Below are 22,966 nucleotides of genomic sequence, written 5' to 3'. Positions count from 1 at the left end.
CATTATTGGCTATTTCCCCTACCATAAGCCCTCAATGAATTTAATTGAATTGAATTGGGTTTTAGTGCTAATTCGCTTATTTCCAGCGCTCAAAAATGAATTTTTTTAATATATCCTCTCTTCATAATGTAAATAGTATCCCAAGCGGCACACTTTACTACTTATTTCGATGGAAACAATCCTCCGCTAAATCGCTTTTTTTGATCGCTCAAAAAAAAGTATAATTTTTTTCCAAGACACCTGTCTTTCATAATGTATAATTATAATAAATTCTGTTAAACTGGATAATAATATCAGAATATGGTGAGAAATGGTTAGTCCCCAATTAACCAATAAACCCTATTTTATGCTATATGTCTATTAAAAACTAAACGATCTACATGCCTCCCAAAAATAATAACCTGAAGTACAACTTTCATTCACCTACGTTTGAGTTCAGTGCCTGGAAAATACACGCACGCACACGCACGCACACATTAATTCCGCCCGCGGAGTGTTGGGTTGTTCGTGGAGGAGTGTGTAGGAGTCAACAGAAGGTTGTTATCAGCTGGAGAATGACTGATTCTACCCCAACGGAAAGCATTGTTGGATAGTTAAACATGTAGTGTAGACTAAATGTTGTTTTAGAGCTTATATATTTGTTATATGCGGTTTGCAGAAATAACAATGTCTGGTGGTGATGGTACAAATAAATAAATTATCCTGATGGTTCGGAACTTCGGAGGGCACGCTAAAACCGGTATTATAGCCTGCTGCTGTGGATTAATTTGTTCCATAGCCTATTCTGGCATATAAATATCGCCAGCTCTTTGTCAGTCAAAACATAGCCTGAGCTAACGTGTTAGGTTTCTGGTCTAGAGGGGCGGGTCGCGGCTGAGATTTGCGCACGCCCTGATTGGATCTCATCGATCTGTCCGTCACCCCCGGCCCCTCCTCCTCTCCCCCCTAGTGCAGCGCTATACGTCACATCATTTGGAGCGACGCCCACCCGGAAGGGTTGACTCCCACTTTTAGACCAGAGCGGCCAATGCGTTCCTCCAGGCTTTACATTTTTGCACCAACAAAAATGAAAGCCTGGTACCGAGGCTAGTCAAAAGATAACAGTTCTGTCTGTCCTTCTTTGTCTGTAAACTTCTCTGCAAGAGACCAGTGGAACTGATTTCCACGCACGCACGGCTTTCCTTTTTTCCCTCTCAACCTCTCAGGGAGGGGCATGTTAAATGTTCATGAATTCAAGTAACTGACGGTGAGGTATGCGGAAGTGCATTTTAGATAACGCTGTAGCACTATTTGTGGCGGTGATGCGTCACATGACTTGACCTTATCCTATATGGTATGTACACCGTGCTGCTATAAACCTGCTGTGGCTGAGATGTGGACCTCTGGAGCTGGCAGTCAATCAATATATTGATTACATCGATGTGCCCGGCCCTTTAACACTTACAGCACGTAGGACGCCTGAGAACGTCATAGGATAGAGTAGAGTAGAGTTCTAAGGACGTGTGAGGACGTCCTAGCGACATCCCAGCGATGCGGGGCGAGATATTAATATTCAGAATTTTTCCTTCTTATTTTTTTGGCATTTCGCTTTTCGCTTGCCGTATGCTAACGCTCAGTGCAACTATTAGCTTGTCATTGACTCCCACGTTAGCGAGACGGAAAGAATGACTCGTAGCTCCTAATCCAGGGCGCTCTCCGTGGTGATGAATAGAGCGATATGCTGGCGCTTATTTTCTGCTCCTCATCCGTCTCTCCCGCAAAATATGAACGCTTTTTGGAGCGTAAAACAATATATTAAGATGATCGGGGATGTTGAGGTCACTTTGTAAAGTCAACTTTTTTAGGAAAGTGTTTCCGGTTCATGGCTTTCAAAGTAAAAGCGATCAGACACCTCCGGTATTCTATAGCCTATATTTTGAAGGCAGTCGGCGTACTCAATGTGTTAACCATACACGTGTAGCCTATAATGCTTCCCCCGTGACAACATATAACTCTAATGTCGTATTTCGTCTGACTCTGAGCAATGCGCTTTGGCACATGGCTCTGGCTATTACAATAACGTGTGGTATTTTATCCCATTCTGACCGGGCACCCATTTTGGTGTTAGCATTATGCTATGCTTTAGCTATTGAAAAATAGCAGATCTACAAGCTCATAGCGCGCCACCGAGTGGCGCGCTACGAGCTTGTAGGTCTGCTATTTTTGAAAAATCGAAGAACGACTGACATTTTTAGAATCTGATCTCAGGTCAGAATGGGTTCATCAGACCAGTGTGTGTGTGTCCAGTGGAAACCTCGCATGAATCTGATCTCAGGTCAAAATGGGTTATTGGCTCAATACAAAGTCGGACAGTGTTTTATCCGCTCCCAAACTGTGAGGGGTAAAAAAAATGAACAAAGTGAACGAAAATTGTACTTTGTTACTTTCCACCAATGATAACATTGCGTTGCCATGTGCAACTTCGGCTAAGACCTGTCACAACAATAACACATGACGATGATGTAACGCCCTGCAAAGCAATCCCCAAATTCACCCAGAGAGAGAGAGAGAGAGAGAGAGAGAGCGAGAGAGAGAGAGAGAGAGAGAGAGAGAGAATGAGCAAATAAGAGACAGGTAGACAGTGTTGTAAGGTAACTGAATACATTTACCACTGTAGTGGAGTGTAGGGCCACTATATAGTTCCACACTCACTCCAGAGGGCCACTATATAGTTCCACACTCACTCCAGAGGGCCACTATATAGTTCCACACTCACTCCAGAGGGCCACTATAGTTCCACACTCACTCCAGAGAGCCACTGTAGTCCCACACTCACTCCAGAGGGCCACTGTAGTTCCACACTCACTCCAGAGGGCCACTGTAGTTCCACACTCACTCCACAGGGCCACTGTAGTTCCACACTCACTCCAGAGGGCCACTGTAGTCCCACACTCACTCCAGAGGGCCACTGTAGTCCCACACTCACTCCAGAGGGCCACTGTAGTTCCACACTCACTCCAGAGGGCCACTGTAGTTCCACACTCACTCCAGAGGGCCACTGTAGTTCCACACTCACTCCAGAGGGCCACTGTAGTTCCACACTCACTCCAGAGGGCCACTGTAGTTCCACACTCACTCCAGAGGGCCACTATAGTTCCACACTCACTCCAGAGGGCCGCTATAGTTCCACACTCACTCCAGAGGGCCACTGTAGTTACACCCTCACTCCAGAGAGCCACTGTAGTCCCACACTCACTCCAGAGGGCCACTGTAGTCCCACACTCACTCCAGAGGGCCACTGTAGTTCCACACTCACTCCAGAGGGCCACTGTAGTTCCACACTCACTCCAGAGGGCCACTGTAGTTCCACACTCACTCCAGAGGGCCACTGTAGTTCCACACTCACTCCAGAGGGCCACTGTAGTTCCACACTCACTCCAGAGGGCCACTGTAGTTCCACACTCACTCCAGAGGGCCACTGTAGTTCCACACTCACTCCAGAGGGCCACTGTAGTTCCACACTCACTCCATGCAGAAGGCCACATTTGCATACTTCTGTCGTAACAAAAATAGCCGGTCTATGAGCTCAAAACTACCGATCATCTATTTTTTTTTCTAAATATTTTAATTGAATTTCAAATCATTTGAACGTATTATTTAATTTCAAAAGCGTTTGGCCCATCGCGTTAGGCGATGGGCCAAAGATTGTTTGTGAATAGGTGCCATGGCTATTAGCAGTCTCACCATGTGCTGAGTTCTCCCTGTGTGTGCGCGTGTGTGCACGTGCGCGTGTGTGTGTGTGCGTGCATGTCTTAGAGAGTTGAAGGTCGGGGAAAGGAGAGAGTTGCATCACACACGCTTCACACACAGAGAGAGAGAGAGAGAGAGAGAGAGAGAGAGAGAGAGAGAGAGAGAGAGAGAGACGAATCAGAACGGAGCTTACATTGATGTTCTGGGAATGTTCTTCAAAAGACACACGCACCACGTGCACGCATGCAACACACACACACACACACACACACACACACACACGCACATATGCAAATGCACGTACGCTCCCACACATAAGCATGCACCTAAGCACGCAGTAACCCAGATTTGTTTCTCTGATCATTGTGAGCGTGTTTTCTGTGTGTGCGTGTGTGTGCGCGTGTGTGCGTGCGTGCGTGCGTTCGTTGTAATGGTGCTGGAAACTACACATGCAGATTTCCATTAAGTTCCCAGACCTGCCATCTGGAACGCACCTGATCTGCGTTTCAACCTGAACAGCTGAATGTATTTCTCCCTTTTTTAATCAGACGCAGCTAAAAATAAACGTGCATATTCTGCAGTGCATAGCCTGTATATACCGTACTGTATGCTGATTAGTTGGAATAGTTGTAAAGAAAAGATGTACTGCAGAAAGCTATATAGGTGTACAGTACGTCAGAGTAGATGTACTGCAGAACCCCTAATTGCTCCCGATGTGCTAGTTGGTGCCTTGCATGGTTTCCTCCGCCATCGGTGTATGAATGTGTGTGTGAATGGGTGAATGTAATGCACAATCTCTGTAAAGCGCCTTGGATAAAGGCGCTATATAAATGCACCATTTAGTACGTCAGAGTAGATGTACTGCAGAAAGCTATATAGGTGTACAGTACGTCAGAGTAGATGTGCTGCAGAAAGCTATACAGTAGGTATACAGTATACGTCAGAGTTGCAAATGTGCCTCCAAATGCCTTCATCTGGCATTCCGTTCCCACATTGCGTCCCAAAGCGATACGTTTTTGGTAAGACTGTGTTCTGAAAGTCAAATCTGTAGTCTTACCCTGAAGAAGGCAACCTGTTGCCGAAACGTTGGAAAAATATGTTTTTATGGCATCGCGACTAAGAGCTGTTCGGCCTCTTTCCTTTCTTAGTCATTCTTTAGCTATTGGAAAATAGCAGATCTACAAGCTCGTGGCGTAAAACAAAATAAAATGGGAAACAAAACAAAACGTGACAAGTCAATGATGTTGAAACAGACAGACATGGATGGATCAGACTTTGTTTGCATAGGTATTCAGCCTAACGGAGGCTTGATTTAACCTTCTGTGCCTCTGTAAGTAGGGCTCGGATGGAATCTGTCCTTGCTCCCTGTGCTCGAGCCTTATAGCGCCACCTAGGGCCCAACCGGCCCTGTGCTCGAGCACTGGAAGCCTCCAAACTCAAGACGTCATAGAAGGATAACTTCCAACGGTGGATACTGAGGTTATGAGGCGGTGTCCATCTCATTACCAGCATCTTTTTTTGCATCCGTTAAAGATCGTTAAAAACCATTTTAGTCTAGTTTTTATTTGTTGACGAAATTGTCAGCATATTTAGTCTTAGTTTTAGTCACCGTAGCTTAGTTTTCGTTTAGTTTCTATTTAGTTTTTGTCCGTGAAAAAAGGTAGTCGACGGACATTTTTCGTCTTAGTTTTAGTCGACGAAAACAACACTGGTTGGGACATCCGCAGCGGCATGAAAAGGAGTGACGGCGGGGCGATCGTTTCCCCCGATCGGGCCCCCGCGTTGCGATCGTTTCCCCCGATCGGGCCCCCGCGTTGCGATCGTTTCCCCCGATCGGGCCCCCGCGTTGCGATCGTTTCCCCCGATCGGGCCCCCGCGTTGCCATCGTTTCCCCCGATCGGGCCCCCGCGTTGCCATCGTTTTGCATCTCTCTCATTCTCGGAAACAAAGAAGCCCGTATAGAAGAGATCACAGCCGGGCTGACGATACATGGGACCATGTGTATTTGTTTTCCTCCATATAATCATAGAGAGATGCAAAACGATCGCAACGCGGGCCCCCGCGTTGCGATCGTTTTGCATCTCTCTCATTCTCGGAAACAAAGAAGCCCGTATAGAAGAGATCACAGCCGGGCTGACGATACATGGGACCATGTGTATTTGTTTTCCTCCATATAATCATAGAGAGATGCAAAACGATCGCAACGCGGGCCCCCGCGTTTGCGATCGTTTTGCATCTCTCTCATTCTCGGAAACAAAGAAGCCCGTATAGAAGAGATCACAGCCGGGCTGAGCGATTCTCTCGACACCGTGGCGTGGATCACCATTAGCCATAGCGCCTTCGCCAGTCAACACTATCCGTACTATCCGTGGTTGTAACCGACTTTTTATTCATTATAATTGCAGTGATAAGACCACGGCGGTGATCTCTCCTAGTAACGTCGGGCAGAGGGCTATTTCTTCCGAGTGAATGAGAGGACGAAGCTGCGGTTCAAGGCAGTTGGAGGCGTTATATCCTTTTTCCGAGAATGAGAGACATGCAAAGCGATCGCAACGCGGGCCTGGGAGGGGGGTTTCACGGCGGTGATCTCTCCTAGTAACGTCGGGCAGAGGGATATTTCTTTCCGAGAATGAGAGGACGAAGCGGCGGTGAAAGGCAGTTCGAGGAACAGCCGTCAGCCACAGTGGATAAGTGAGTGGGGGGGGAAACTAACTGCAATGCGATCTGAAACGAAGAGGGGGGGCCTACATTGCTGCCTCGGGAGAAACCATGTAGAAACAGGAGGGGAGGGGAATCGAGTGTATTCACACACACACTAGCATGGGTACCTCCATTTTAGATCCCCTGAGATCTGCGTTGGTCTATGCCGTGCAGGCCGGCGAGGCCGCCTCCCCAGTACGTCGTAATGGATACGGCATGCCTGCATAGACCAGACCTCTTTTCAGGGGGTGGGGGGGGGGGGGCTTTTAACTCCCGGATCACATACCGGATCTTTCTAGAGACGATCGGTGTCCGGGCGCGTATAAATATGAAGCACATTAATCATAAAAAAACGTATAAAACGTATAGATACGCTTTGCGCATACGGCGTTCGAGATTAATAAAGCGTATGGATACGTTTCCAGCATTCTTTGTGTTAAGAGCTAGTCATACACATACACACCACCACTATACGTATGACTAGCTCTTAATGATGACGTAAGAAATTTGGTCATTTGGTGGTCATTTGGTCCAGCAAAACAGGCACAGATTTGATGTTTTTCTGCATAAACATCGAATGGCGGAACAGCTGTCACGGTTTTTGGCGCAAAGTAACCACAGTATACCGCTAATCAACTTACAACTACACACTTTATACAGTATATAGTATAGAGTATATATGTATACGTATATAGTATATGCCTATATACTATATATATACTATATATATTTCTTACGTCATCGTATACTATATACATAATCAGTAAAACATAAAATAGCAAATTGTTCCTGATCTGCTTGGACCAGAGTACGTGGTGTGTATGTGTATGACTAGCTCTTAATGATGATGTAAGAAATTTGGTCATTTGGTGGTCATTTGGTCCAGCAAAACAGGCACAGATGTGCTGTTTTCTTTCTATTTTAGATCTAGATTCTAAAAGATAAAAATCTATATATCATTCTTATGTACATTCTTAAAACAGACCTTTCAAAATTAAACACATTTCTCGAAAACATGGTAAAGTATGTATCATCTCCGACTTCTGCAATTATGATAATAGGAGATTTCAATGAAGACCATAATAATGAGATAGAAAGAAGTATAAAGACCTACATGTCAAGATTAGGCTTTAAACAATTAAATACAAATCCAACTACAGATTACGGAAATATTGAAACATGAAATAGATTTAAAATTTTAATTTTAATTCAGTTTATATACTTTTTTTGTGTTTACATGCATAAAGTAGATAGGTAGTAAATAGTTACACCTAATAATTAGACATTTGTTCCTTCACAGAGATATTGAGATTCCACCGTTTACAGAAAAAGTATACTGTATAACATATTTTAATTCAGTTTATATACCTTTTTTTTCAACACATATAAATGATTTATTTGTCTCTGAAAAACTAAAAAGGGATCCAGAATATATCTACAACGATAAAACAGTATTTCTTATATAGATAGAAACTTGAATCATACTTAATAATACTAGATGTTTATATGTATAAAGTAGGTAGCAAATAGTTACATCTAAACATTAATCATTTCAAACGTTCCTTCACAGAGATACTGAGATTTGACAGTTTACAGCGGGCGAAAACATTACTTGCGCGCTCTGCTTGCGCACTAGTTGGCCATTTATGGCCTACTAGTGTGCAACAAGCAAGTATGCACTCGACAGAGTGCAGTTCTAGTTACTCATTATGGCCTAATTACTCATTATGGCCTAATCCAGGGGTGGGCAACTTTGACGATGGCGAGGGCCAATCTATTTCCACACTCACTCCAGTGGGGGCCACAGTGCATATTACTGTCGTAGCAAAAAAAATAGCCGATCTACAAGCTCAAAACGCGTCACGCTGCGACACGTTTTGAGCTTGTAGATCAGCTATTTTTTGCTATATTTGAATTGAAAACCTGAATAATTATTTTGCTATTTTTTAAATTGGAATCCTGAAAAGTAACCTTTTTATTTAATTTAAAATACATTTAGTTATAGTTATGTTAACTTTATGAACTGTTAACATAACTACATTGGACACAAAAAGACAATAACATGTTAATACTAGTCATTAACAGTTTCCGTGCTTTGAATGGATTACTCCAGGTTAATGTCGCTGCCATATCGGAGATACGCGACTTTTGTTTTATGTGTTTAATCCGCCGCAATGTAATAATTAAAAAGAAAATCCGTCTTCGCCGCAGAGAAAGAGTGTAGATGCATCTGTTTTGATGAGGAAACGGAAATCGTCACATGCTGTGGGCTGCTAGGGCTTCTGGGAAATTGAGGCCAATGTAAACGAATGGGGTTCAACGCCTCATGGAGGAGGGTCCTGTGCTGCGTCTTCCGGGTGTACCAAGATGGCGGGTGGTCCAGCCGTTCATAACAAACGGGGGAAGCTTTTTTCGCTCGATTTTCGCGGATTAAAAGCCCAAATAATTCAGCGTATGCTCTAAAGGTAATACAACAATCTCGGCAGTGAAGGGGGGTTGATTAAAAGTCTGATAAATCGTTTTCCGCAGTCAAACTGTTAAGTACTATAGTCATTTAATACTAGTCATGAAGTAATTAAAGCGGGTTTGGAATTGTAAACAGCTGAAATCAATACTAGTCTATATCAGTATTCTGATATTAAAGCGGGTTTGGAATTGTAAACAGCTGAAATCAATACTAGTCTTATTATCAGTATTCTGATATTAACCTGCTGGGCCGCATTAAGTGAAGGTGGGGGCCGCATGTGGCCCCCGGGCCGCCCGTTGCCAACCCCTGGCCTAATCACTCCTTCCTCCCAGAAGCAGTGAGTGCATCCTCCGGCGTCCCACCCGCCAATTGCCGACAACAGCCCCGTCCGTGGCAGTGTCTCCTCTGCCACCGGCAAAGGGCCGATTCATACTCCTATTTTAGAGCCGAATAAAAGTCGGTTCGGCTCTGTAGAGCCTACAATTTGACGTCATTTGAGGTTCGGGGGGGGGGGGGGGGGGGGCGGGTACCGTCCTAAAGTCGGCTCTTCGGTGCTACTGAAAATTTCTGACGAGCCGAAATCATTTCGGCACTACAGCGCCGAAACAGCGGTAAAATAGGAGTATGAATCGGCCCAAAGCCTCCTGATCCGCCACAGACCGGCCGGCTGCCGCCGCCACATACCGGGCACATGCCGGCACTCGCTGTCCTGTCCGTCCCTTTCACTGTCAATGGCAAGTATGAAGACGTGTGGTGGACAAAAGCTGTATATAGAGCGCCTCTCAAAGATGACACCCGTGTGAAGTTTATGTTTATGTTTATTAACCCATTCTGACCTGAGATCAGATTCATACGAGGTTTCCGCCGGACAAACACTGGGTCTGATGAACCCATTCTGACCTGAGATCAGATTCTAAAAATGTCAGTCGCTCTTCGATTTTTCAAAAATAGCAGACCTACAAGCTCGTATCGCGCCACTCGGTGGCGCGATATGAGCTTGTAGATCTGCTATTTTTCAATAGCTAAAGCATAACATGATGCTGACACCAAAATGGGTGCCCGGTCAGACTGGGTTAAAGGATCCCCATTAGAGATAAATGAAAGTTCCTGTTGTCCTAAATAACACAAATACAATACAGATGTACAAGTAAAAATTCACATTAAAACAGGAAAAACTAAATTAAAAATATACAAACAAATTCACATGATAAAAACTATTAATAAACTCAAATACTCAAATCAGTTATATACTTGACAAATTGGCAAGGTATATCGTTTGACATTTCTTTTGAAAGTAGTTTTGTTATTTATTGTCGATAAGATGTTTTTGGGCAGAGCATTCCAGAGAATTATTGCCCTATATATACCAGTGTTTTTGAGACAGTTTGATTTTGGTGTTATTCTTATTCTTATGTTTCCAGAGGCTGCTCCCCTCTAGTGTTGTGACCATGTTCAGCAGTCATGTTTAACTGGTGAGCCAGGCTGTATGGCTTACCGGTGGTGATGATTGAAGTGAGGGGCACTCTTATCATCGTACACATCATCATGACGTAGAATTCTCCTTGCTTTGTCATTGGCAAATTGGTGACACAGGTTAGGACCCCTAAGGAGCTGTAGCGCCCGCTCCCACAAATAATCAATCATGATTTGTAGTTCCCTCAAAAAAGAACATCATCATCATCATCATCATCATCATCATACCTGTTGTTCTACCTCCACTGTATCTTTATTCCTATCTCAGATTTATTTCCTCATTTATCTGTATTTATTTATTGAGACACCCTCGTGTCTGGCTTTCATTGTGTGATGTCATGAGGAAGCCTGGACGTCAAACGGATGTTTGCTTCCTGTGATGTACAAAAGCAAACAGAGGTACCCCTCACTTCACACGTGTGTGATTTTTTTTTTTTTTTTACTGAAGTAGGCTACCTATTATTTTTGCCTAAATGTGTGTCTTTGTGTGTATGGTGATTTGATTGGCTGAGCATGGAATGTGATTCATGATGATGTACGGCGATAAGAGCGCCCCTCACTTCACACAAGTGTGATTATTTTCAATTAAGCACCTGTCTCATTTCAAATGTAAACGTAACACATATTAAATTGCTCTCCGTGCGTGCATGAGGCATGTGTCTCGTGTGCTACACCACATGGTATCCACATGGTAAATACCTTTCCATTGCCTTGAGGTTCGTCTTCTGACGGCCCTACTACTCTCTATCCATCCATCTTCAACCGCTTATGCATAGTCGGGTTGCGGGGGCAACAGCTCCACCAGAGTGTTCCAGACTTCCCTCTCCAGAGAAACATCAGTGACTACTATACTACTCTATAGTCCTACGCTTCGCCCAGGGACCCCCAAGGGATCATTGAGGGGATGCTAGGGAGTCCCCAGACTGTAACTCCAAGAGTGTACTATCGCGGACCGCTTATCCGTAGACGGGCCGCGGGGGTACCAGCTCCACCAGAGCGCTCCGGACTTCCCTCTCCAGAGAAACATTAGTAACTTCCTCCTGGGGGGGGGGACTCATCCTAGACTCATCCTTGGTCTGCCCCGGGGTCTCTAACCAGATGTAATCCCTCCATCTCATCCTTGGTCTGCCCCGGGGTCTCTAACCAGATGCATGAACCACCTAAGGCTGCTTTCCAAGCAAAAGAGGCCAGCGATTCTAATCCGAGTCTCTCCAGCGTGACGGAACTTCTCCCCCGGTCATCTCTGAGGTAGATGTCCAGCCACCAACGAGCTCAGTCCAGTTTCTGCGCCGGCTTCTGGGTGAGCTTCTGGTGGACGACGCGCAGCGTGGTCAGGAAGTTGCCCAGGAAGAGCACGAAGAAGCCCAGCGCCAGCATGTACACCTGCCACTCCTTGCAGTCCTCGTCGCGCGCCATGCGGAACAGCGTCGCCGCGATGTACAGGTGGCAGAGGTGGCCGAAGAACAGGAAGGGCAGCAGGAAGGAGAGGCCGCGCCACATCCAGGACTGGAAGCCCTCCACCGTCAGGTCCATCTGGTTGCGCTCGCCCAGCGCCCGCAGCCGGTACAGGCAGCCGCTCTGGTAGTAGTACTGCAGGAACTGCACGAAGTTCTGGTAGATGTGGAAGGCGAGGAACTGGCTGCGGAAGCGCTGGTACGTCTGTCCCTCGGGCCACGTGAGCATGACGCCCGACAGCACGGTGCTCACGTAGTGCTGGATGACCCACCACCCTTTGATCCGGGAGCCGTTGCTGCGCAGGATGCTCTCGCGTATGGTCAGCGTGCAGTAGTACCACACCAGCAGGAAGTTGAAGGTCTCGTCCGTGACGCGGAAGTTGACGAAGAAGAGGCACGTGATGGCCAGGAACATCAGGATCATGGTCATGTAGAGCTTGAACTTCTCGTATTCCTCCTTGTAGGCGAACTTGGCCTGGTCGCTGAGGAGCGTGACGTTGACGTTGCCCAGGACCAGCTTGAGGTACAGGCCGTTGCTCTTCGGCAGATAGGCCTCCATGTCGAAGAACACGTTCTCCCTGTGGTCGATTTGCGTCTGGATGTCCTCCATCAGCTTCGCGTCTTTCTCGTCGCGGCAGGTCTGCCGCGCGCACCTGTTCAGGCTGCCTCTGAGGTCTTTCATGGACTTCCTCTGCTTGGTGATGGTGGCGCTGCATGCCGCCTGCAGATTCGTGAGCTCCTCAAGTCTCTGCTTGTAGACCTTGTCCGTTTCCTGCAGCTGCTGATATTCGTTGTCCGTTTCCTCCCACTCTGTCTGAAAGGCCGGCAGTGACATCGCGGTGCCGGACGTTTGCTTGTTGCTCCAGAAGAAAGGGTTATTTAATATCTTCTAGTTGTTCTTGTCGTCTCTCGGTCTCGGTCAAGCGGAGTTGCTCCAGGTCTGTGGTGGTCATCACCGTTCCAGTGTCACGTGCCAAATCCTATTTTCGTATTTCGTATTTTCCAAATAGTGTCATCTGTCCTCGTCACCCGGGTTTGTGCTCTGCAATCAGTGACAAGGTGACAACATCGGTGACGACAAATCTTCAGCAGGTAACGACAGGAGAATCTGTTTTTGAACATCATCTAAAACTTTACTGTTATACTGGAAGGACAATTGAAACCCAAATATGGAGATTGCTGACGCCACGGTTCCGACATAATAGTGTCGTCGGCATATGACCGATGTCGTGGACTGGCCAAAGTATAGAGGTTAGACTGATGTGGCGTCAGAACAGCCTAATAATGGACCTTATGGCTGGTTTTCGGGCCCTCGGTGCGCTCTCCAGAGCGGCATCACGTGGACATGCTCTGAAGTCTCGCAACTTCTCGGCGGCGCCTGCCATTCGGGGCAGAACCCACGTGAGCTACGAAGTCAAAGGTGACAGAGTCAACGGAGACGTGGCCGTCGTTCGGATCAACGATCCAAACTCCAAGGTCAACACCCTGTCGGTGCCGATGCAGCGGGAGATGGCCGAGGTTATGGACGAGATATGGGCGAACGATGACGTTAAGGGTGTCGTCGTCATCTCCTCAAAGCCCGGCTGCTTCGTGGCGGGAGCTGACATCGGGATGATCCAGGCCTGCGACAGTGAGGAGGAAGCCGCCACGCTGTCTCGGGAAGGCCAGCGGATGTTCGAGAAGATCGAGAGGTCTCCCAAACCCATCGTCGCCGCCATCAACGGTTCCTGCTTAGGCGGCGGCCTAGAGCTCGCCATCGCGTGCCAGTACAGGATCGCGACGACGAGCAGGAAGACGGTCCTCGGCACCCCTGAGGTGATGCTGGGGCTTCTACCCGGAGCCGGAGGTACACAGAGACTCCCTAAAATGGTCGGACTGCCCGGTGCGCTTGACATGATGCTGACCGGCAGGAACATCCGAGCGGATCGAGCCAAGAGGATGGGCCTCGTTGAGCAGCTGGTGGACCCGCTTGGTCCCGGCCTGAAGAGGCCAGAGGAGAGGACGATGGAGTACCTCGAGGAAACCGCTGTTGAATGTGCCAAGGGCATCGTCAACAAGACCATACCGCTGGCCAGGCCAAAAGGCACGCTGCAGAGTCTTCAGGACTACGTCATGAGCTTTGGGCTGGCGCGGAAGTTCGTTTACAAAACTGCCCACGGTAAGGTTATGAAGCAGAGCAAGGGACTTTACCCGGCACCCCTGAAGATCATAGACTCGGTCAAGGCTGGACTGGAGCAGGGTCCTGCCGTCGGGTACCTGGCCGAATCTCGGAGCTTCGGTCAGCTGGCGAGAACCAGCGAGTCGCAGGCCCTCATCGGCCTTTACCACGGCCAGGTGGCGTGCAAGAAGAACCGCTTCGGGGCCCCCGAGAGAGACGTGAAGACGCTGGCCATCCTGGGAGCCGGTCTGATGGGGGCCGGCGTCGCCCAGGTGACGGTGGACAACGCCGGCGTGCGCGCCATCCTGAAGGACACGACGGCGGAGGGGCTGGCGAGGGGCCAGCAGCAGGTCTACAAGGGCCTCGACGACAAGGCCAGGAAGAGGAGCATCACGTCCTTCGAGAGGGACTCCACGCTCTCCAGGCTGACCGGCCAGCTGGACTACGGCGGCTTGGAGCGGGCCGACATGGTCATCGAAGCCGTGCTGGAGGACCTGGAGCTGAAGCGCCGGGTGCTGCGGGAGGTGGAGGCGGTGGCGCCGCCGCACTGCGTGTTCGCCAGCAACACGTCGGCGCTGCCCATCGGAGACATCGCCGCCGGCAGCGCCAGGCCCGACAAGGTGGTGGGGATGCACTACTTCTCTCCCGTGGACAAGATGCAGCTCCTGGAGGTGGTGGCCGCGGAGCGGACCTCCCGGGACACGGTGCGCCAGGGCAAGGCGGTCATCGTGGTGGGCGACGGGCCCGGCTTCTACACCACGCGGTGCCTGGCGCCCGTGCTGGCCGAGGCGGTGCGGGCGCTCCAGGAGGGCGTGGGCGCCCGGAGGCTGGACGCCCTGATGACCGACGGCCTGGGCTTCCCCGTGGGCGCCGCGGCGCTCGTCGACGAGGTGGGCGTGGACGTGGCGGCCCACGTGGCCCGGGACCTCGGCGAGGCCTTCGGCCCGCGGCTGGGCGGCGGGGACGTGGCGGAGGTGCTGGAGGCCATGGTGGAGCGGGGCCTCACGGGCCGCAAGGCGGGACGGGGCTGCTACGTCTACGACCGCCCGGCGGGCAACAAGGACGTCAACCCCGACCTCGACCCGATCCTCGAGAGGTACCGGCTCGCCCCCAACCCCGCCGTGTCCTCGGACCGGGACGTGCGGTACCGGCTGCTGTCGCGCTTCGTCAACGAGGCGGCGCTGTGCCTGCAGGACGGCGTGCTCACGGGGGGCCCCACCGAGGGCGACGTCGGGGCCGTGTTCGGGCTCGGGTTCCCGCCGCGCCTCGGCGGGCCCTTCCGATTCCTGGACTCCTTCGGCGCCGGCAAGCTGGTGGAGACGATGAGGAGGTTCGAGGCGGTCTACGGGGAGCAGTTCACGCCGTGCCAGCTGCTGGTCGACCACGCAAACGACCCGGGCAAGAAGTTTCACCCGTGAAGAAGCCCTGCTTCCGGCTTTAAGACGGAGAATGTCCGTCGATCACCCCTTTTTTCACGGACGAAAACGAACAAAAGTTACGATGACTAAAACTATGACTAAATATATTAATATATATTGACAATATTGTCAATAAATAATAACACAGAGGGACTAGTGGAGAAGAGGTTTTATGCTAGGTTGCATTCTGAAAATATCTACAAAACAATTATAATAATCACACCTGTGTGAAGTGAGGGGTGTAACAAGTCGTTTGGCGCGTCCACATACGACATAAATTCTTCATTCATGATGTTTGTGTGAGACGAAAATCTACACTACTGAATACAGGAGGCACCCCTCAGAAATAGAAAAGTAAAATCACACTTGTGTGAAGTGAGGGGCGCCAACTGTGGCTGCCACATCAACTGCTTTAACCCATTCTGAACGGGAACCCATTTTGGTGTTAGCATCATGTTATGCTTTAGCTATTGAAAAATAGCAGGTCAGAATGGGTTAATCAGACCAGTGTGTGTCCAGTGGAAACCTCGTATGAATCTGATCTCAGGTCAGAATGGGTTAAGCACACATTAACTCATAACCTGCCAATAAAACCCACGGCGATGTGTCGGCTATACCGTCACTTTAGACGGCACTTTATTTCTATTGGAATACTGGCCATTTCCTGACCCCCGAAAATACTTAAGAGAGAATTGGCTATAGCTAATTTGATTTAATTTGATGTGTTTACTATAGATCCCCATTAGCTTACTGTGAGTCACAGCAGCTATTCTTCCTGGGGTCTTAAACATATCATCGTTAAAACATTTATTCCATTATTATTATAACATACATTTACATACAACATTCATCCAACACAACAATATGACACAACTCATGATCCGTCTAATACATGATAGCTATATCCACAGTACAGTACAGTACAGTACAGTACAGTACAGTACAGTACAGTACAGTACAGTACAGTACAGTACAGTACAGTACAGTACAGTACAGTACAGTACAGTACAATCAAATCTTCTAATGGGATCATTGTCTATATTTAACCCACTCTGAACGGTAACCCATTTTGGTGTTGGGCATGTTATGATTTAGCTATTGAAAAATAGCAGATCTACAAGCTCATAGCGCGCCACCGAGTGGCGCGCTATGAGCTTGTAGGTCTGCTAATTTTGAAAAATCAAAGAGTGACTGACATTTTTTTAATCTGATTTCAGGTCAGAATGGGTTAATCAGACCAGTGTGTGTCCAGTGGAAACCTCGTATGAATCTAATCTCAGGTCAGAATGGGTTAATCAGACCAGTGTGTGTCCAGTGGAAACCTCGTATGAATCTGATCTCAGGTCAGAATGGGTTAAGAGTCTTAGAAACAACGAATGGGACCCAATCTAATCTAATCTAATCTAAACTAAATCCCTATGTTTCTGTGTCAGCGGTGCCTCAACCTTTTTCATGTCAAGGGCCCCCAGAATTATCTGTAATTGGCTGTCGACCCCCATCTGGAAATATCATGTTCCAGGAGGACGCCCTAGAAGCAAATATGTTAGTTAAAAATGTTCGCTCTGAAATATATATTCAAAGATTTGCACCACATTTTCACAACTTTTCAAAAATAGCAGACCCTACAAGCTCGTAGCGCGCCACTCGGTGGCGCGCTATGAGCTTGTAGATCTGCTATTTTTCAATAGCTAAAGTATAACGTCCTCCAAAACATTACAATGTCTGAAAAGTTTATGTTGTTTTGTTTGTTAAACTAGGCCGAGGCCTGCTCGGGGGACATGCACACGCGCCTCTTATGTAATACCCGTCCTTTATCTGTCTGCTTCCCTTTCATGCCCAAAAAAGTACAATATTTGTTTCTGAAATGTAATGCAGTGGTTCCCAAAGTGGGGTCCGGGGACCCCCAGGGGTCCTTGAGGCTGTTCCAAGCCGAACGGGCCCTTTATGGGTCTGTGACTCTGAGAGTGTACAACATGTGTACACTCTCAGAGTTAACAGTTTGACTGCGGAAAACGATTTACCAGACTTTTAATCAACCCCCCTTCACTGCCGAGATTGTTGTATTACCTTTAGAGCATACGCTGAATTATTTGGGCTTTTAATCCGCGAAAATCGAGTGAAAAAAGCTTCCCCCGTTTGTTATGAACGGCCGGACCACCCGCCATCTTGGTACACCCGGAAGACGCAGCACAGGAGCCTCCTCCATGAGGCGTTGAACCCCATTCGTTTGCATTGGCCTCAATTTCCCAGAAGCCCTAGCAGCCCACAGCATGTGACGATTTCCGTTTTCCTCATCTAAACAGATGCACCTACTCTCTTTCTCCGCGGCGAAGACGGATTTTCTTTTTAATTATTACATTGCGGCGGATTAAACACATAAAACAAAAGTTGTGTATGTCCGATATGGCAGCGACATTAACCTTGAGTAATCCATTCAAAGCACGGAAACTGTTAAATTAACATTGATTTTACAATATAAATTTGGGGGTCTCATCTGGGGGGGGTCCTTGGAGAATCACTGGTCCCCGGCATCGTTTTTATAATGGGGGTCTGCGGGCTAATTAGTGTAAATGTAATGCACGGAAAGTCAAGTAAAAACAAACAAACAAAAATCAGACCCGTCTGAAGTGAGTGGTACTGTACTGTACTGTACTGTACTGTACTGTACTGTACTGTACTGTACTGTACTGTACTGTACTGTACTGTACTGTACTGTACTGTACTGTACTGTACTGTACTGTACTGTACTGTAGACTGTACAAGCCCTGCTCCCTGGCCTGTGTGTGTTAGGCTGTGCAACAGTGACACTTGGTGGTGAACAAACACTATAACGCTATTTTCGTGCTCGGACACAGCCAGGGAGAGACACACACACACACACACACACACACACACACACACACACACACACACACACACACACACACACACACACACACACACACACACACACACACACATGTCTGTCTATAGGAGTGGTTGCACCACTCAAAAACACACTCATGTGAAATGAGGGGCGCTCCCACCGGTCAAAATCCACTTTGTGTTTGAAATAGACACTCGTGCTTTCTAAGGTGTGATTTGGGGCCCTATAAGGATGGATACAACATTAACCCATTCTGACCTGAGATCAGATTCATACGAGGTTTCCCACTGGACACACACTGGTCTGATTATTAACCCATTCTGACCTGAGATCAGATTCTAAAAAAAATGTCAGTCGTTCTTCGATCTTTCAAAAAAATAGCAGACCTACAAGCTCGTAGCGCGCCACTCGGTGGCGCGCTATGAGCTTGTAGGTCTGCTATTTTTCAATAGCTAAAGCATAACATGATGCCGACACCAAAATGGGTTCCCGGTTAATATCAACATCCTAATACTGTCTAATAATTAGATGCAGAGGGGGGTGAAATTATGACAGGCAGTTTCTGCTGTCATAATTTAACCCATTCTGACCGGGCACCCATTTTGGTGTCAGCATCATGTTATGCTTTAGCTATTGAAATCTACAAGCTCATATCGCGCCACCGAGTGGCGCGCTACGAGCTTGTAGATCTGCTATTTTTGAAAAAATCGAAGAGCGACTGACATTTTTAGAATCTGATCTCAGGTCAGAATGGGTTCATCAGACCAGTGTGTGTCCGGCGGAAACCTCGTATGAATCTGATCTCAGGTCAGAATGGGATAATGACCCCCCAGTCAAAAAAAACCTTTAGTTTGATGGTGTTTTATATGTGTGAATGAGGCCTATAGGACCTTTCTGTGTGTATGGGGTAGCTGTCAAAGCGTGCGTGTCTGCGTGCGTGTCTGTGTGTGTGTCTGCGTGCATGTCTGCGTGCGTGTCTGCGTGCGTGTCTGCGTGCGTGCGTGCGTGTCTGCGTGCGTGTCTGCGTGCGTGTCTGCGTGCGTGTCTGCGTGCGTGACAGAGAGAGTAAAAAAGGAAAGAAAAACTTACAGGAAAAATGAGGACGTGGGGGAGGAAAGGAAGGATTTGTCACGCACGTCGTGCACACACACACACACACACACAAACATGCACACACGCGCACACACACACACACACACACACAAGCGCGCACACACGCATGTCAGCCGATGCACATTCGGTGTCTCAAGTCCACAAAGACTCGTACACACACACACACACACACACACACACACACACACTAATGATGAGAAGGACATATTGATTAAAATGTCTCCCAATGAGACAGACGTTTCAGGATGAACTCTTTGATTTGGTGTCACGAAACAGCCTCTGTGTGTGTGTGTGTGTGTGTGTGTGTGTGTGTGCGCGTGCCCATGCCTGTGTCCGTGTGCACGTGCCCATGCCTGTGTGTGTGTGTGTGTGTGTGTGTGTGTGTGTGTGTGTGTGTGTGTGTGTGTGTGTGTGTGTGTGTGTGTGTGTGTGTGTGTGTGTGTGTGTGTGTGTGTGTGTGTGTGTTTCAGTCTGATACTGTTGTACTGACCAGTAAACACAGTCTGATACTGTTGTACTGACCAGTAAACACAGTCTGATACTGTTGTACTGACCAGTACAACCACAGGCTGATACTGTTGTACTGACCAGTAAACACAGTCTGATACTGTTGTACTGACCAGTACAACCACAGTCTGATACTGTTGTACTGACCAGTACAACCACAGTCTGATACTGTTGTACTGACCGGTAGAACCTCAGTCTGATACTGTTGTACTGACCAGTACAACCACAGTCTGATACTGTTGTACTGACCGGTACCACCACAGTCTGATACTGTTGTACTGACCAGTACAACCACAGTCTGATACTGTTGTACTGACCGGTACCACCACAGTCTGATACTGTTGTACTGACCAGTACAACCACAGTCTGATACTGTTGTACTGACCGGTACAACCACAGTCTGATACTGTTGTACTGACCGGTACAACCACAGTCTGATACTGTTGTACTGACCGGTACAACCACAGTCTGATACTGTTGTACTGACCGGTACAACCACAGTCTGATACTGTTGTACTGACCAGTACCAACACAGTCTGATACTGTTGTACTGACCGGTACAACCACAGTCTGATACTGTTGTACTGACCAGTACCACCACAGTCTGATACTGTTGTACTGACCGGTACAACCACAGTCTGATACTGTTGTACTGACCGGTACAACCACAGTCTGATACTGTTGTACTGACCGGTACAACCACAGTCTGATACTGTTGTACTGACCAGTACCACCACAGTCTGATACTGTTGTACTGACCAGTACAACCACAGTCTGATACTGTTGTACTGACCGGTAGAACCTCAGTCTGATACTGTTGTACTGACCAGTACCACCACAGTCTGATACTGTTGTACTGACCAGTACCACCACAGTCTGATACTGTTGTACTGACCAGTACAAAGTACAAACACAGTCTGATACTGTTGTACTGACCAGTACCAACACAGTCTGATACTGTTGTACTGACCAGTACAACCACAGTCTGATACTGTTGTACTGACCGGTACCACCACAGTCTGATACTGTTGTACTGACCAGTACCACCACAGTCTGATACTGTTGTACTGACCAGTAAACACAGTCTGATACTGTTGTACTGACCAGTACCACCACAGTCTGATACTGTTGTACTGACCGGTACAACCACAGTCTGATACTGTTGTACTGACCAGTAAACACAGTTTGATACTGTTGTACTGACCAGTACCACCACAGTCTGATACTGTTGTACTGACCAGTACCACCACAGTCTGATACTGTTGTACTGACCGGTACAACCACAGTCTGATACTGTTGTACTGACCAGTAAACACAGTCTGATACTGTTGTACTGACCAGTACCACCACAGTCTGATACTGTTGTACTGACCGGTACAACCACAGTCTGATACTGTTGTACTGACCAGTAAACACAGTTTGATACTGTTGTACTGACCAGTACCACCACAGTCTGATACTGTTGTACTGACCAGTAAACACAGTCTGGGTGAAAGAACGACTGACATAGAAACATAGTTTTTTCAGAAAACTGTCAGGATGTAGAAGACATTTTTTTTAATCTGATCTCAGGTCAGAATGGGTTGAACTACTATTAGAACTGGCCCCGTGGTTATATTGGACCACCATAATACTACAGGCAGCAGACTGAGCTTTAAAATATTTTCAGTTTTTAACCCATTCTGACCTGAGATCAGATTCATACGAGGTTTCCGCCGGACACACACTGGTCTGATGAACCCATTCTGACCTGAGATCAGATTCATACGAGGTTTCCGCCGGACACACACTGGTCGTATGAACCCATTCTGACCTGAGATCAGATTCTAAAAATGTCAGTCGTTCTTCGATTTTTCAAAAAATAGCAGACCTACAAGCTCGTAGCGCGCCACTCGGTGGCGCGATATGAGCTTGTAGATCTGCTATTTTTAAATAGCTAAAGCATAACATGATGCTAACACCAAAATGGGTGCCCGTTCAGAATGGGTTAATTCAGTTTCTTTCTTTTTTTTTGCATTTGTTACTACAGGACATTTATATTTGTCTTTGAAGGAAATTATTCTGTGTCTGTTTCGCCCTGATATGTTTTGTTTTTCTCGGTTAAATGAACTCAGATAGAACCATATGAGAAATGAACGATTTGATTGACTTTCTCATTTTACTATATTAATTAAAGCAGTGTGAGGAGCACATAGCAGCAAACTGAGCTTTAATAATGCTTTTTTCCACGTTTAGAATGCATGCCCATTTCATTCCTGCATTTATTTCTTGAAGGAAACTACATTACGTGTTTGCTGTTTTGCCTGTCGAAGAACGTTTTCATTTGCAATTACTGACAGAGAACATAAGAACATTTTGCCAGAACATTTTGCTACTTATTTTATTTATGTTTTACTCATTTTAACCCATTCTGACCTGAGATCAGATTCATACGAGGTTTCCACTGGACACACACCGGTCTGATGAACCCATTCTGACCTGGGATCAGATTCTAAAAATGTCAGTCGTTCTTCGATTTTTCAAAAAATAGCAGACCTACAAGCTCGTATCGCGCCACTCGGTGGCGCGATATGAGCTTGTAGATCTGCTATTTTTCAATAGCTAAAGCATAACATGATGCTGACACCAAAATGGGTGCCCGTTCAGAATGGGTTAATGATTGATGTTAGTCCGATAATATATACTAGGTCCAGGCTGGTTCAATAATGTGCAATCATTTCAATAAGTTATAAATAAACGTTGTACCAGTCCAGCCCTCGATCCGGCTCTATGCTAGTCCTATAGTATATAGTCCTTGCTTGGGTCCAGTGTTGTTTTTGGCAGCAAATTTCTATTTTAGTTTTAGTCATAGTTTATTTAGTCTCCTGAATAGTTTTCACTTAGTCTATAGTCACATTTTAGTCACCTGGAATGTATTAGTGTTAGTCTAGTTTTAGTCGACTAAATGTCATAAGATTTTAGTCGACTAAATCTACAGGCGATTTAGTCAACTAAAATATATTTTGTTGCCGTCATAATGACTTATTTTACACTTGCTGCTGCGACGCGTTGTGAGCTTGTAGATCGGCTATTTTCAGCACG

At 47.1% G+C, this 22,966-nt stretch overlaps 2 protein-coding genes across 2 annotated transcripts; one reads left to right on the top strand and one right to left on the bottom strand.

Moving 5' to 3' along the window:
• Positions 1-11,641: 11,641 nt before the first annotated feature.
• On the bottom strand, positions 11,642-12,658 carry LOC310878498 (transmembrane protein 120B-like; the record flags this gene model as incomplete). Its single annotated transcript, XM_083792827.1, has 1 exon — positions 11,642-12,658. The coding sequence occupies one exon, from the start codon at positions 12,656-12,658 to the stop codon at positions 11,642-11,644; it is 1,017 nt and encodes a 338-aa protein (XP_083648953.1).
• Positions 12,659-13,116: 458 nt separating this feature from the next.
• LOC310878497 (trifunctional enzyme subunit alpha, mitochondrial-like) lies at positions 13,117-15,399 on the top strand (the record flags this gene model as incomplete). The annotated part of the gene is made up of 1 exon (XM_083792826.1): positions 13,117-15,399. The coding sequence occupies one exon, from the start codon at positions 13,117-13,119 to the stop codon at positions 15,397-15,399; it is 2,283 nt and encodes a 760-aa protein (XP_083648952.1).
• Positions 15,400-22,966: the final 7,567 nt, after the last annotated feature.

The sequence above is a fragment of the Protomyctophum parallelum genome (assembly GCF_964188405.1).
Source record: "Protomyctophum parallelum genome assembly, chromosome: 20".
Classification (NCBI taxonomy): Eukaryota; Metazoa; Chordata; class Actinopteri; order Myctophiformes; family Myctophidae; genus Protomyctophum; species Protomyctophum parallelum.
The sequence above is the reverse complement of the archived record's forward strand: the minus strand, read 5'-3'. Positions and strand labels throughout refer to the sequence as shown.